General features: G+C 37.9%; 2 protein-coding genes across 2 annotated transcripts in view; one reads left to right on the forward strand and one right to left on the reverse strand.

Moving 5' to 3' along the window:
• cacna2d4a (calcium channel, voltage-dependent, alpha 2/delta subunit 4a) overlaps window positions 1-17,072 on the forward strand; it is a 791,862-nt gene that overhangs the window by 404,317 nt on the left and 370,473 nt on the right. The window lies entirely within an intron of this gene.
• The window catches only part of lrtm2a (leucine-rich repeats and transmembrane domains 2a), a 98,788-nt gene that overhangs the window by 2,661 nt on the left and 79,055 nt on the right, over window positions 1-17,072 (reverse strand). Inside the window, exon 3 of the mRNA XM_028824238.2 lies at window positions 2,817-3,407. Within this exon, the coding sequence (XP_028680071.1) occupies window positions 2,817-3,407 (591 nt within the window). The remainder of the gene's footprint in view (window positions 1-2,816; window positions 3,408-17,072) is intronic.

Raw genomic sequence — 17,072 nt, forward strand, 5'->3', positions numbered from 1 at the left:
CAAAGGCTAGATATAAAGCACAATAAACACTCTGCCAGTTGTGTAACCCGTAAGAACTTGCACTTAATTATAACTTCTGAACAGGTATTTGACCATCATTTTGATTATCAGCATACATTCCCATTTCATGTCTTCTTCCCATTATAGACTTCCTCTTCACATCATCACCCACTGAAATTTGCTTGATACTCAGCAGAAATTGTTGGTCATTTTTCTTTCCATCATGTCACATGGTTTTGCCATCACTTTGCTGTAATAAACACACAACCACAAAACACTTCGCCATGGTTGCCGTGACTTTTTTTTTTTGCATTTTCAGAAAAATTTACTGTGTGTCTTAAACTTTTGATTAAGACCAATATCAAGGTTCTAACCTCAGTAGTTCGAAAGTAATAACATGACAGCATTTTATTATTTACTAGTCACGGTACCTGTCAATGACAGGTAATAAAATACTTCAGCACCTTTCCTCTGTATTCACATGTGCCTGAATCTGTATTTACCGGTGCTCCCTTTTTCAAACATGTTTACATAAGGCCTGCTTCTCAGAGTCTTGTCATTATTTTTTAGGTGCCTTTCTCGCCCCCCTTCTCGGTATTAAACCTTCCATCTTTGAAAGCGAAAGCGAGTCTCTCAGCATGTGCCTTTAATCCTCCTTGTGCATCTCACACTTGTCACGTCACAAAAGCCAAACTAACCAATCAGCCTACTCTGAGGTACTAGCCGCACAGACCTTAGCATTTTATTATATAATAGATGTTTGAAGAATGAAAAATATTCTCAAAACCCATCCATCCTTCCTTTGACAGAACCCACTAAATTTGGTTTGAGGTGTGGAGCCTGGAGGTAATCCCAGCTAAATCACAAAACAGAGTCAGCCCAGAGCTGTGGTTTATCAACATAATGGGGAAAATATGTTTCATGTTGCTCTTTGGGTTATCTATAATTAATGCATACACGGTATCATATCCTTTGTTTTCTTGAATGTCTTATTTTTCTATTAATGCACATCATTTATGATATCACTCATAACTTGTTTTACTGCAGGAATGTGGATAGATATAACCTAAAGAAATTCTCTTCTTCCCCATTGGACTTCAAGATAATGTACAAATGTGTGTAACAATTACAAAATCTTTATCTCAGGAGAGCAAAATCTACTGGAGTAACGTTGATTATAATCAGCATTTTAACTTGCTAATAATATCCTTGTTTCACTCAAACTGAGTGATTCTTTATTATGTTTTCAAATCCATAAATTTACACACTGACACATAGACATACTGACTGCTCCAACATTGGTCAAATCATGCTCACTGATGCATAAAATGTTTAAATCTGTAGAAGGATCTAAATTGAAAACTTCTCAACTTGCATACCTACATAAAAATTAAACTGTGTAACTAAATGTGGTAAATAGGGTTACTTTAGTTGCTGGTCATACCATATGGCACACCAATGCCTTTTGATTTCACATTGCCAAGAATCACTTAAAAAATTGTGTAGTACTAATGTCTATAGAGAGGCAGACCAGGCCCTGGGGTCACACATCATTCATCTCATTCAAATTTCCATTCATATTTTCTTCTTATTTTCATATGTAACCTCTAGTTATCTCTCTCTCTCTCTCTGTCTTACTATCCATAAGAATGAGCAGATGTGTTTTTCCTGTTTACACTGAGTTTTCAAGACTTTAGCATTACTGGTATTTTAGCAGAAAATGTATTGTGCATGGTCTGAGAACACAAATGGACAACGGCAAGTGATGTGAAAAACAATTCTCGCGTTACTCACATAATCAACATGTCTGTTATGCATTCATGTTCTCAGAACATGCAAAATACATACTTTTTTGTGATAAAATATTAATGCTTACTTCTGGAAAACTCGGCATAAAAGATAACAGTAAAGATGCATTTCCTCAATACTATGGGAACTGAAGACAGGATAGTTGGCCAGTGATTGGGGGGAGAGGCAGATCTTAAATTCAGACATGCAGTACTGTGTGGATGTGCCATTCATTTTTTTTATTTCACACCAGGTTTTATGGAAGTAAGTATTCACAGCTTTTTTAGAAAACAAAATGCATGTATGTTGAACATTTTGAGAATACATATGGATAGTTGTCATGTGGATTATGTAAAACAAGTTATGTGAATTTTTTTTTTCCTTTTTCATGGACTTTTTTCCACATTGTTTCCCATTGCTGAGAGTTGGTCACCATTGAGTCCTGCTCAGTCTGAATCTTTGTTATGTCTTTTCTCCACTAAAACCTGCAATTACATTTTTTTTGGCCACCATTACAAATGACATGGCGTAAGTAACATATTAAAAAAAATATATGTTTTTTTTTTTTGATGGGGTATTGCCTTAACATGTTTGTGCAGAACCGAACTGTTCACAGCCAAAACAAAAATCAAAACTGGATAAGTAATGTGCCAGTCATATAGTATATATCGAGTGGTCTGAATTCACACCAAGTGTTAACTGTTTCAGTAATAAAAATCTTTAGTCATATTAACTCTTAGAATGTTTTGTAATATACCAGTAAAATATTATACACTGTGTGTGTGTGTGTATATATATGATTTATTCCATATTTCTTGCGACTTCTTGTATGAAAAAATAGCTTTTTTATTATTATTATTATTTTATTTTTATTATTTATCAGTACTGATCACTAGCTCACAATTAATCATTAGTTAAGATTAAAAAATGTAACCCTTTGCCTGTTAGAAGCACAACTTCAGGTCTTAACCTTGCCTGAACAATCTGCGGCTTCATAGCATCCACGTGTGTAGTATTAAGTACTATACCTCGATACAGGAACCATTCAAGCCAGTGCTTAAAGTCTCTCAGGTTGCAGTCACATTCCCAGGGGTTGCCTCGAAGCAGAAGATGTTGAAGGTTGGAGAGGGGCTCAAAGGTGGCCCGCTCCAGAGCATGCAGCCTGTTGTCTGCCAAGGAAAGCCATGTGACCTCCTGTAATCCATCAAAAACTCCCAAGGGTACCTGGGAGAGACCATTTATGGATAAGTCAAGCCGATGCAGTCCAGCACAACTCTGCAGCAAGCCTTTGTCCAGCGAAGTGATGCTGTTGTTGCGCAGGATGAGCTCTGAAAGGTTTCCTAATTGCCTAAATAGTGAGCTTGGTAAGTTGTCCAAAAAATTGTTGGAGAGATCTAGATTTTCCAAGGAGCTGAGATTAGAGAAAGCCCAGGGAGGCAGAAGACTGAGTTTATTGTTCAAGAGAAGTAATGTTTTTGTGTTTGAGGGAAGGTTAGCAGGGAGAGAAAGCAGTCCATTGTCACTGCAATCCACTGTCATATTACTGCATCTGCAAAGGCTGGGGCAGGCCCACACTGCCTCCATTAGAAGGGTCATCACACCCATCAAGCAGAGGAAAACTGGGAAAAAGTAACAAAAAAGAAAATATTAGTGAACATGGCAAATTATATTCCTTAAGTGTCAATGTACTGCACTTAAAGAGATGTGTCACAATTTCCCTTAAAATACTCTTCATCCATGCATCCATTTTCCAACCTGCTTATCTAGTTCTGTTGCATTTGGCAGGGCCGGTTCTTGTCCCTGGCAGCACTGAGCACAAACTGAGAAACAATCCTAGGTAGGGCACCATTTCACCACTGGGCCCACTCACTCATGTACTCAGGGTAAATTTGATTTTGCCAATTAGCCTAATACACTTGTTTGAGATGTGGAGTGGAAAATGTGCAAACTGTATCCAAGCAATGCTGGAAGCTGAGATACAAGCACAAGGGCTATGAGGCAGCAGCACCAACACTGAATTTATGTACTGCCTGAGTGTCTGCTATACATTAAATGCTCAGCATGCCTAATTCAAAACCTTCCCCTACATCCTTCTCACTTCAATGGCTTGACACATTACTTTATAAAGCACATTAATACTCATTCTTTTTGATTATCACTGCCTTACTTTCATGAATTTTTCTAAAGTTGTACATTTATGCTTAATGGCTATATAAGTTATTTGGTGTTAGAAAGGTCAAGATACCATTAAATCAAAGGAAACAAGTAAATAAGAGATATAAATTCTATCAAATATCATGACTTCTACACAGTTATGGCTATCTAGACAACTGAGCAGTAGCATCCCATCATGCAGTGTTGAGCACAAAAAGAAGACCCAGTTGTTCACATTATGGCAGCTAAAACATCTTCAAGATGAGGTCTCAGGGACAAAAAGAGAGTTCTTATTGTTTGGCCATGTTTAGAAGAGGCTTTAGTGGTTAGTATGAACTATCACACTGATACTGGTGTGAAAAAAAGCATTCTGATAATCTGATTTCAAGTTGCAATAAAAACAATGACAAATTAATCAGGGTCTTTTGATTGCTGGGAGTGAGACATTTAATCCACAACAGTCTGCAAGAATGTCACAGAGAGGCATAACAGAGCTTTGTAATGGTAAACAAACACTTTATTACATCAAAACATGTGGGTGAAGTGATGCTAGTGTTGAAACATCATCTGGTCAGATGAGTGACACATCACCTTATTTTTATTAATTAGACAAGAACCTGTGTGACATATACCAAAAGAAACCTACAAGCTGAAATGATGAAATGAGTCTCAAAGCATGTAAATCCAAAAATTATTTCTGAAAATTCTTCATAGAGGAGGAAATCTCATCAAAAATTTTGGCTAGATACAACAAGGGCTGTACAAAATCTTTTTTAAAATAAAAAGGTTTATTTCTGGAAAACACCTGGAGGCTTCCCAGGCAGTGAATTATATCTCTTTATGTACAGAAGCAATATGATATATACAGCATTTTAAATTGAGTTGTATGAAGATAAACAAGTTGTATGAAGATAAACAAATGATATGACCCAGTAGAGATATCAGCCATTAGACTGGAATGCCTATAACACCATAACTATATAAAACCATAACATAACTGACAATTTTGAACTCATTAGGCCTAGAACATATCAGCCAAAAGTGATGGAAGAAACTAAAAGGTATAAACACAACATCTTATCAAAAGGATTCCTGGTAAGGCACTCCTCTTGTAGCACTTCTGAGCTGTGGATCATCACTTTACAGTAATTTAACACAAAACTTTCTACAATTTGTACATTCTGAAAAAGAAGTGTTGAGCTTAATGGGCTAAAGCAGTTCTTTGTTAGTGAGCGACACTTCTATTGGTGCTCAGTGAAGGGTTGTTGCATTGGTATACTGCATGTAATTTAGTTCTGGTACAATAAATTCATTTTAATAGATGTTTTCACACTTTACTGTATTAATCACGGCTAGAAACAAGGTGTGTTATGATGCAAATAATTATCTTAAAAAGAAATTCATTTACAGCCGCAGATACACACTTTTATTATATGTGCAATATCGCAAATAATAATAAAACTTATCAATGGAAAAAAAAGTCAGGAATGCATTTTTCATATGAATTCAAATAGAAAACACACAAAAATAAAACTAATAAAGTGCAGTGTAAGAGATTACAATATATCAAACTGATTTTGTTTAATATGCCAAAGCTGCAAAAAATACATTACTTAGTAATTTAGTAAAGTATAATAAAACACAAATATCTACTGTATGTAAAATAATACAGTGATCCCTCGCTATATCGCGCTTCGCCTTTCGCGGCTTCACTCCATCGCGGATTTTATATGTAAGCATATTTAAATATATATCGCGGATTTTTTGCTAGTTCGCGGATTTCTGCGGACAATGGGTCTTTTAATTTCTGGTACATGCTTCCTCAGTTGATTTGCCCAGTTGATTTTATACAAGGGACGCTATTGGCAGATGGCTGAGAAGCTACACAACTTACTTTTCTCTCTCTCTTGCGCTGACTATCTGTGATCCTGACGTAGGGGGTGTGAGCAGGGGGGCTGTTTGCACACCTAGACGATACGGACGCTTGTCTAAAAATGCTGAAAGATTATCTTCACGTTGCCATCTTTTGTGCAGCTGCTTCCTGAAACGACAAGCTGCAAGGTGCTTCGCATACTTAAAAGCTCGAAGGGCACGTATTGATTTTTGATTGAAAAACAAACTCTGTCTCTCTCTCTCTTTGTCTGCTCCTGACGGAGGGGGTGTGAGCTGCCGCCTTCAACAGCTTTGTGCCGTGGTGCTTCGTATACTTAAAAGCAAACAGCCCTATTGATTTGTTTGCTTTTCTCTATCTATGTGACATTCTGTGCTCCTGACAAGCACTCCTTTGAAGAGGAAGATATGTTTGCATTCTTTTAATTGTGAGACGGAACTGTCATCTCTGTCTTGTCATGGAGCACAGTTTAAACTTTTGAAAAAGAGACAAATGTTTGTTTGCAGTGTTTGAATAACGTTCCTGTCTCTCTACAACCTCCTGTGTTTCTGCGCAAATCTGTGACCCAAGCATGACAATATAAAAATAACCATATAAACATATGGTTTCTACTTTGCGGATTTTCTTATTTCGCGGGTGGCTCTGGAACGCAACCCCCGCGATGGAGGAGGGATTACTGTATACACATTGTAAGTACAAAAAGCTTTCTGAAAAAACATCTGTTTATTCTTTATGCTATTAATCGTGACATACTGTCCATTATTCAATTTGTATTTAGTAATCATGTACTGTATGTAATAATTTTCAGGTAAATGCAGTGTTGACAGAATTCTGAGAAATCACTGGTATAGTCCTACAAGCAATTTGTTCCTCTTTTAGCGGACAATTGGAAGTTAGTAATCTCAAAATTAATTAGAAAGTTTCAGACAATTCAGTCATGACTCTTGAGAAAACAGGAACGGCTTATTGCTGATGTATCTTTATGTAACAAACAAGCAAAAATAATTAAAGTTATATACTTCTTGGAATACACTGAGGATAACGAAAATGGTGGAAAGATTGCAATGCTAAAATATTGCAAAGATCAGGATGTTCCACCAAAATTGATGATTAGAAAGGGGAAAAGCTAAGAACGTGATGGCAAACACAAGACAGCTGCTGGAATTTATGTTGGTTTCATGGTGGTTGCATATTAGTCATTTTAAATATTCCTTACACTCCAATGCTGTGGAGTTGGGTGGCAAGAAGGAAGTAATTTCTCATAGAGATGAACTGTCTACATACATTTTGCAAGACACTCACTAGTGGGACTGTTATAATTTGACTGAGCTTCAACTCTTATTCAAAGATACAAGTGAGATGTATTTCTAATACCTGGTCGACTAAGTTGGTGGGCTTACCCCATTGAATGAACTTTATTACTTCAATTTCAAGTTGTGCAACATAATATAATCATAGGGTGTTGCCATTTAGGAATGGTGATCCAGGAAGAGAGAAATCCAATGTGGGCAATACTGTCATTCACGCTGGTCATCCAGGAAGGAAGAACTCCAATTTGGGTTATAAGAGGATAATGATGTGCTAAACTGCCTAAAGGCCTTCAACAGCATAGCAAAAATGAATGTCCAATAGACCCTAAAATGAGAATAAAAGCTTCTTTCATAGCACAGACTGAGCAGCAATAAATATGCCCGAATGGTATAGCTCAGGACAGATACCATCTAGAATTTTACAAAGCAGTAGCCTGAACTGCCAGCTTATGATGCCTACATGAGTCATTACATAACTGTCGAGCTTGAATAGCACATCTGAATGTAGGAATGAATGATTTTTAATTATATGCGGCTAAATAAAAGGCAGGTATAAGTGACAGAGTTCAGCAACCTAACAGATACTACTGGGCTCCAATTATGATAATAAGTTCCAAAGTACTTTTTTCCTGTCTGTTTAAACAAATTTGTGTGTTTATGTGCACTTGTTATGTAATTAGTAACTTGTAAAGTTTGTTTTTGAATCTACAGTACCTGTGTACTTATTACAACGCTCTGGGCCTGTACACAATGAAGAGCACAATACGAGACAAAGTGAAGTAACTTGAATTGAAGCTACGCATTGAACATTTTAATTAGTACAGTAGCAAAGCCTGCAAGCTTTCAACTTGTAGAGTGGGACGATGTTTCATATAATTTTTCAGAATCTGTGTTATAATTTATTTGTTTAGCAGACTCCTTTATCCAAGGCAACATTTTTTTTATTTGATATACTTTATTAATTACTGAGGGGATTCTTTTCGTGTGACCTTTGGGATTCAAAGCACAGGGACATGCCATTGAACAATGCCCCTGGAGAAATTTTCACTTTAAGGGCCTTGCTCAAGTACGATCTCTTCTAGCAGTTTCGGATTTTTAACCAGAATCCTTCCAGATACCAGCACCGATCCTTAGCCTTAGAGCCACCACTCCACCCATCAGAGAATAGCAAGTTATAATATACAAGAATAATTGTAAGGTACAAGCATCAAAAGCAACAGAGGACAATAAAAGACTGAGCAACAGGGAGTAGTCCTACTACTATTATATAACTAGACTAGCAGTGAGACTAATTCTGCTTTCCTTTTAAACTGGGAATTTGGAATTTCCAAGTTCTTAGTTGGAATTTTCAACTGGAATTCCCCCATAAATTGGATTTCCCACTCAGAAACTTGGGCCTGGTCTGTTAAGTTTTGAGTTTTTCTGATTTAAGTTTAATAATAAATAATAATAATAATTCATTACATTTATATAGCGCTTTTCTCAGTACTCAAAGCGCTATCCACACAGGGAGAAACTGGGAAGCGAACCCACAATCTTCCACAGTCTCCTTACTGCAAAGCAGCAGCACTACCACTGCGCCACCTGTGAGGACATTGATCCAAAATTATGACGTACACCATGCATTTTAGTGAAAGTTGTAGTTTTATACTGTTTATTAGCACTTATGTCTATTTGTATCTCATTAAATCAGTTGTACATCCAGTACTATCCAACCTCTGTCTCTGGACATGTTACTGCAGTATTTGGATGCTCTAAATACTATGCAATGTATTTTTATCAACTGGTATTTATTCTAAAAAAGCAAGCACAACAAAGGTTTTCCTGGAGGCGTCCGTATAAACACAGTGAAATTAGGTGTGAAGTTATTCTGAGGTAAATGGGGGGCTGGTTGAGGGAATTGCAGGTCTTGATAAAATGAATGTTTGGGTGCCAACCTGGCAGTCCCAATTTATTTCATAAAAAGTTCAAGTACATGCATGATGGTGTCAAAACCAGTTGCTCAATCATGAAGTGATGACTCTTTCTGGGCAATTGTGCTTTTATGGCCCAAGAACTGGAAGAAACAGAGTGCGTGGCCCTCACTAAGATGTTTCTCGGTCCTGTGGGGGAAAAGGAAGACAACATAGTTAGTGGCAGAGCCCCCTTCTCAGCCCAGGGTGAAATTACATACCTGGGAGGAACTCTGAGGGTAACTCTCTGTCACACATACTTTCCAATGGAATGCAGCGTTTATTACACACACATCAGAGACGTTAAGCAGTTCTAAAATATATAATGAAATGGTGTACCTTCAAAAGACTCCTAAACATGAGGAAATTGGGTGCAGTTGGATTAAACAATGGGAGATCATTCCACAGTTTGGTAGTAAGAGCATTTTTACACAACAAGACTTTTTACATTAAAAATGGACAGCGGAGTACACTATGCAACTCTCTGGCAGGGGTCATGCACACTTAGTTACATTCTTGTCCATTTTCTACTACCTTGAATGAATTAAACAAATCCTAAAAATGTTCCATTCAAAATAATTTTCCATATGCTACAATAAATACTAGACTTTCATTTTAAAAAGTACTGTATGTATACTGTATATAAATTAAATTAAATGCAAAACACAGTTTTTTCTTTCTCAATTTACAAAACGTTTTTGAAAAACATGGTTTTGAAAGTGTTTTCTTTTGCAAAAAGTTCTCAAAAGCCTGCAAAGAAAATCTATTATGCTAGAAGCATCTAGAAAATCTGGTTATGAAATACCAAATCCTCTATTCATCCATCTTCAAACCCAGTTATTCTGAGCAGGGCCGCCAGAGCCTGCCCCAGAAAACAAATTTGACAAGGCAGGAACAAGTCTTGGACAGGGTGCCAGCCTATTACAGGGTGAACACACACACACTCACTCAATGTAGCATGGCCAGTCCACCTAACCTGTTGGCCATTGCACTCTGTGAGGAAAACGGAACACCTGAAGGAAATTCACGAAGTTCATGCAGGCAGCACCCAGAATGCGACTATATTTTCAGTACAGTATTATTGTGAACAAGCGCAATCTAGAATCCTTCTGCCCACTTCCTGCTGGTTTACTTTAATTCATTCTGTTTTCTCTATGTCTAAGTGGTTCAACATGCATGTTCTATGTTTAAAGGAATGAAAATTAAAAAAAAAAATCAGAACAGCTGAAGTCATACAAATGAATAAGGAGATCTCCTAAACACCAAAGTATCACCAAAGAAAACAATAAAATTAATATGAACAAAAGGATGAACGCCTTTAAACAAGGAAACACATGCGGCTTTCCACTGCTAGTGGGAATTTACTCCAACTACAATGGCAGTTTCTGTTTCTGAAAAAAAATATGTGATTCCAAGAATCATTGGCACCGTCATATAATGTGACAGTCAAAGCCTCTTCAATCTTTTTATACCAAATTACACTTCTATTTCCTATTATAGATCCAAATAAAGTGTATCGCTCTGTACATTCAAGATAGAGCATGCTCATATCTGTATCCAAACAAGAACACCATCATTAATGTACCCTCTCAATTCAATGAATTCATGTCTCTAGTCCAAACATGAAGAATGAATAAGTGTGATACCAGAAGAATATTCACCTTACTGCTAGTTAATTAAAGTATTACAAATGGTGTCTGAAAATAGAACCTGACTGGGAATTACCATCCCAATTTTGGTTCATTTACAGTTGTGCTAAGTCAAAATGGCTAGCTGAGTGAATGAGAATGGGATGGGTACAGTTCTTCATTTTTTTCCTCTTCTATGTGCTTGATCAGTCTTCTCCAAACACCTTGGTCCTGCACCTCCTTGCCAGTCAAGCTGTTTTCCTCCAGATCTTCTTCTACATTATGTATCCACCACCACTTTGGCATCCCTTGCTTTCTCTTCTCTTTTATCTCCATTTCCCATCACTCTTTTGCCCACATGTTCATTGTCTCTCCTCATCTCATGTCCATACCACTTCACTATACTTTTCTGTACTTTCTTAGCCACTTTTGTTGTACCCCTGATTGTCTTGTTTCTTATTCTGTCCTTTTTTGTAACTCCACACATCCATATCCACATTCTCATTTTTGCCACATCTTCTCCTGCACTCCCTTTACTGCCCTCGTCTCAGCTACATACATCATTGCTGGTCTTAAGAAATTTACCTTTAATCTCTCTCACTCAGCAAAATAAATAAGGTTGTCCCAAGGCCGGATTAAGACCAGCACAGGCCCCTTGAGTGGTTTAATGAATAGAACTCCTCTGACAGATAGTTGATCTCACTTTTACTCAGCTATTCATCATGTGGACACCCGGTCATTTCATGCCGCATGGTTGTTCCCACTCTTGAAGTTATCACGTAGACACTAGATTGTTTAATCAAGCGATGGTGGGATTTCCTTGATGATTTCAACTTGTCAACACTCGTCATTTCATCGAAAAAGGGAATGGGGTCCTCCTTGGTGGTTTCTGCATTTTGACACTTAGTTTTTTTATGTAGCACAGTTGTTCCTGCTCTTGATTTCAACATGAAGACACTAGATTTCTTACACTAGATTTCTAGATTTCTTTAATCACTTTGAGCTACTTTTTGTATGAAAATGTGCTATATAAGTAAATGTTGTTGTTGTTGTTGTAGATCATTTAATTGAGCGGGCTATGATGAGCTCAGTATACCGATACTTGTCATTTCATCGAACGGGGGAGTGTGGTCCCTTTGGATGATTTGGGCTTAGCTGTTTCATGCAGGACAGATGTTCCCATTGCTGATTTCAGCATGCAGATACTAGGTTGTTTAATCGAACAGTGGGGACAGGGCCTTCATGATTCAGAGTGTGGACACTCGTATGTTTCATCGAGCAGGTTGAGCGGGGTCGCCCTTGATGATATTAGAGTGCAGACATTCAGTTGTTTTATACAACATTGTTGTTCCCACTCTTGATTTCGGCATGTAGACAACAGATCATTTAATCAAGTGCAGGGGGGGAGCTTTCGGCATGTGGACACTCAAGCAGAGTTGGGGGTGCAAGATGAAAAGGCCCCCTGCCATCAAGGGTCCCTACATGCACCTGGAACACCCATGGTTGTTACACTCAAGTAATCATGGCACCAGAGAGTGAAAACGTGTTTTATGTTGATTAGCACATGCAAGTCAGAATTTCGCTATACTCCTTATATGTGACAATACTGACCCTATACTTATATTTCAAATATGGTTAATAATAATAGCAATTCAGAATTGCAGGGGAAAAGGGTCTATCCTGGTAACACTACATGCAGGGAAGAGTCCAATGTGGATAAGGCACCAGCCCACAAAAGATAATACACACCACCTCACCAGGTCAGTTTAGAGAATCCTATGTACTTTGCCCTATATTCATGCAAGTGATTGCAAAACATTAAATATTAAAGTTCTAAGCCATGGAATTCATAACAGAACACTTTGAAATGTGTTAATGTTGTAGCTAATATATATATATATATATATATATATATATATATATATATATATATATATCAGTGTGTAAGAAATAATTTCTTTTATCCTATATATTTGAAGTCATCAACTTATATGCTATGCTTTGCATTATGGTCTTATTGATATTAATCTATGCAATGTCATTCCTGTCTTTTTGAAAAAATTGCTACATTTTCCAGTAATATTTAATTTACAAATTATTTGAATATTGCTTGGCTGATGCATTTTTCCAAGGCAAATTACAACATCTGTGACACTTAGAAATGGTTACTTTTCTTTTGTTTTCCCAGTCAGAGCACAGGTAGGTGAAGTGATTTGAACCTATTATCTCAAACTTTGAGTTCCACTGCCTTAACCGCTACACCACATTTCCTGTGTACGCTTAGTTTCTGAAGTATGATTTACTAATGTATATTGTGACCACCGGGGGGGCATTGCTGCATCCCTAACCCCAGACACAACCTCACAGACACTAGCTCCAGTATAAGTAAAAGGTTTATTCACACCAAATGCCTTGTACTTTTTTCCTCTCTCATTCCACTCCTCAAGGCGAGCTTTGTTTTTCCATTCGACTCCAACTCACCTGGATGAGGTTGAGCAGTCTCTTTTATCTTAGACCTGGGAATACCTCTGGCGCTAGGGCACAGCCAAAAAGTAGCTCACCACGTCATACAACGTCTTATTAATTAAACCAATAGACATTCAGCAGAGGTACAGGCTGGGGCCCAGCAAACTTATTTTAGAGTAACATTTATCAAATCTTGCCAAATTCTAAAGACGCTCTGCATGGTTCCACACTAAGAAAATTAGATTTTTTCTAGTTTTAGATATTATAAAATATAATTTCTGTAATGAGTTATGGGGGGTATATTAGGATTCTTCCAACTTAGTAGAATTTGTTGTTGATGTTCAGCAATGTAGCACAGGCAACAATGGACAGTTTATAGATTTATGCATTTATACATTTATGTTCCCCATTCTTCCCTTTTGCCTTTTGGAGTTGGAGGGAACATGAAGTAATTTTAATGCAAAAATGGTACATGGCAAAACATCACAGTAAGGCACATGCTCATCACTCTCCATCTTCTTATTTTAATAAGATAAATGGTGGCAACATGTAGAGTTTGACAGACCAGGTCAGTTTAGCAGCATTTTTAGGTACTGCTGATAAATCCCCAGATGTACTGGCCAGCCAAGAGATATACAGAAGTTCCTCCGGCATCTGTTTGAGTCTTTTTCTATTAAGATGGACATGCACACCTCTACGCAAGGTAGCTGGTGAACATTCACACCTCAACTGATTCCATTCGAGTACAAGGATCAGCAATTCTAGAATGGTGGATACCAGTGTCATGATTTGGTATGATTTTGGATCCTCAAAGGCTGCCAGTGTTTATTTCTATCATTCCGCTTCCAGCGTTGTCTGGGGCATGGCCTCTGAGGTCGGGACCCATACGTAATTGACACATCAGGGTAAAAGATTGGCTATCAGTTCAAATCCTTTTCGAATCTGGGGATACCAAATCTCTAATGAATTCAAAGTTTATCATTGTGCTCTTTTCTCATGTGTACTTTCGCATTCAATCCTCTTGTTCTCTCGACCATGATTATTGTCCCTCATCTTCGGTTTTGGTTTTGTTTGCTTTCTACTTTTTTTTTTTTTGTTTTTTTATGTGCATCTCCCTGTTTTTGTTGCGTAAGCCCATTTCTTCACACACTTGGAGATGTATAAAAACTAAACTTGGCATAAAGCTATGCACATTTTCACTGTAGCCCCCTACCTTGTGTACACTGTTTCTGCTCAGTTTTGCAAACTGCCGGCACCCAGCGTCAAAACAGTGCTACTGTTTCTGTGAAACTTACCTTTCTTTTTCATATTCACATCAATGACATGGGATACAAATACAAATACACCGAAATTAACTGCATATCATTTACAAATGTAATTCACTTGATTGTAATCATTCTGTAACAATATAATGGTGTATGGAATAGTGCTGCTATTAGCTGCTTTAGTGTTGTTAGAAGACATTGCAAATGGAAGAATTAGAAGAGAGCGTGTATTTACAGATGATGACCACTGGCTACTAAGTCGATTTCTATTTCCAAGAGCTTTCCTCTTGGGCCTGTATGGTGAACTGACGCCGGCTTTACAAAGACAAACTTTGAGGAATTGTGCTGTACCTGCTCTGCTGCCACTCTCGGGTTTTTAACCACAGGAGCTTTTCAACGTGAACTAGCTGACTGATCAGATATTTCACAATCATCACCAAGTTGTGCCATGCCAGCTGTACAGGATGGTATTATCCATTTGTCATCCAGATAGATAAGATTTCCTTACACTGTAGTTGAACTGTGAAACATCAAAGCACAATTTGCAGCAACGTCTGGTTTTTCAAAGTCAGCTGCACTCACACTACTATTGCAATGGCGCTGGACAAGTTACATCAGCCAGGGATGAATTGCCAAAAGAATGAGCTGGCATTACATCATATATAGCTGGAGAACCTTTAAAACCGGTAGCTTTGTACAGTTGCAGGTGCTTTTTCCAACTAGTGCGGCAAAAGACAAGCAGTCGTTTTAAGGATAGCGAGTCACCTCAAATTAAATAGCAGAGAATCTGTCTTTTGTGGCACTTGATGCTAGTGCTACACTATAAAGGCACCTTAAGAGTAGTGCTGGGCAGTATACCGGTTTATACCAAAAACTGTTTTTTATTTTTGTCATGATATGGATTTTTCTTATACCAGAACACCGGTTTAAATAGCATAAACAACGTTCGGAATGTGACGCAGCGGGAAACTGTTTAAGGGGGGACCCTTTTCAACTGCTGCACCGCTAAACAGGCATGCAATGGAGTACAGCAGTGCTCCGCAACCTTTTCTCACCTACGACACACCAAAGTTCTTCCTAGAATTCCGCGGCACGTCAAAAGCTAAAATATATAGCTGTGGCGTCGCTATAGCTGGGGTAGGGGGGGACCGCTCCGAGCGTCAGCTATTTAGGGGCATCCAAACTACGGTACTTTCTTTTTTTTTTTGTTCCTTAAGGAGGCGCAAAAAAAAAAATTTCTTTCAGCTTTGGGGCGTCAAATTTTTCACCGCCCCGGGCAACATGATCTCCAGCTACGCCACTGATATATAGATATGAATTTAATACACAAATTTTACAATAAATTTTCATTTTTTATTATAAGTATACATTTATTATAAGTATACATACATAAAAACTATACTATATTAACTTTTATGCAATCTTAATAATTATTATAACATAATGACTGATTAATGTGATACCTGCGCTTGTTTCAATGAACACAAAAGTTTTATATTCGGCTCAATATTTGACAGCGCAACCCGAAGTTCTTGGTCAAGATCTTTTAAGCATGACCGCTTATCATTTTTAATTAACACAAGAGTTGTTTGTCTTTTTTGGCGTAACTGGGATGGTTTGAATTTAGATGGCGATTTACTGAGTGCCATTGCCTCGTTTGATAGCTGATCGCCGCAAATGATGCATTGTGGCTTTGGAGCCGTTTCGTCACCACACCACGAGAATCCATATCGAATGTAGTCTTCGTTGTACTTTCTTTTCACAATCTTCTTTGGGTTTTTTTTTGCAACACTTGTGCTGGGTTCTTCATCATCTGTACGTGAAGACGAATCTTTTCCACGTAAAAATTTATCCATATTTAAAGGGGTATAAAACTAAATATGAATCACACGAAGAACGTTAACCATACACAATTCAGCAACACAACTAATAGTAATGAATGATAACTACTGTCGCAAGACGAGTGAATGCGACGTAGCACGACTAATACGTCGGCTTGAATTGAATCTAGGTGAGGACACGGAGCGATCTGCCTATCAAAGCATACTACAGAGTTGTCTGGCGACTACGTAGGGCCTACGTTGTAGGCGACAGGCGATGGGATTTATTATTTCAGAGAAATGACACATAAAATTATGAAACCTTTAAAAGGCCATTTACTCGAATATTTCATTGCACGTATTCTCGTTATTGTGTTTCTAAGGAGGACCGTTGAAATATTATTTAGTTAGAAAATTGTCTTATTTGACCGCGTCACACCTGTATCGGCTCAAGGCACACCAGTGTGCCGCGGCACACCGGTTGCGGAGCACTGGAGTACAGTGTTACGGAGTTAGTGGAGGTATTGAGCGGTGAAAATGGACAGAGAACATTCCTAAACGGAAGCTGTACCAGACGATCAGGTTGAACATGATGACACAGAAGACCTTTTGATGAAAAAGGTGCCGTGTCTGTTGTCTGAAGATACTTTGGTTTTATAAGTTCGGATGTGGACCATTATGTTCAAATGTGTGAATACTGTTTCTATACTACTGGAGTACTAGGGTGTTGTACCGTGTCAGTCATTATGAATGTAGAGATAAGCCAAGCAAAATTACACCTTTTATTGGCTAACTAAA

This window comes from Erpetoichthys calabaricus, chromosome 18, assembly GCF_900747795.2.
Source record: "Erpetoichthys calabaricus chromosome 18, fErpCal1.3, whole genome shotgun sequence".
Taxonomy (NCBI): Eukaryota; Metazoa; Chordata; class Cladistia; order Polypteriformes; family Polypteridae; genus Erpetoichthys; species Erpetoichthys calabaricus.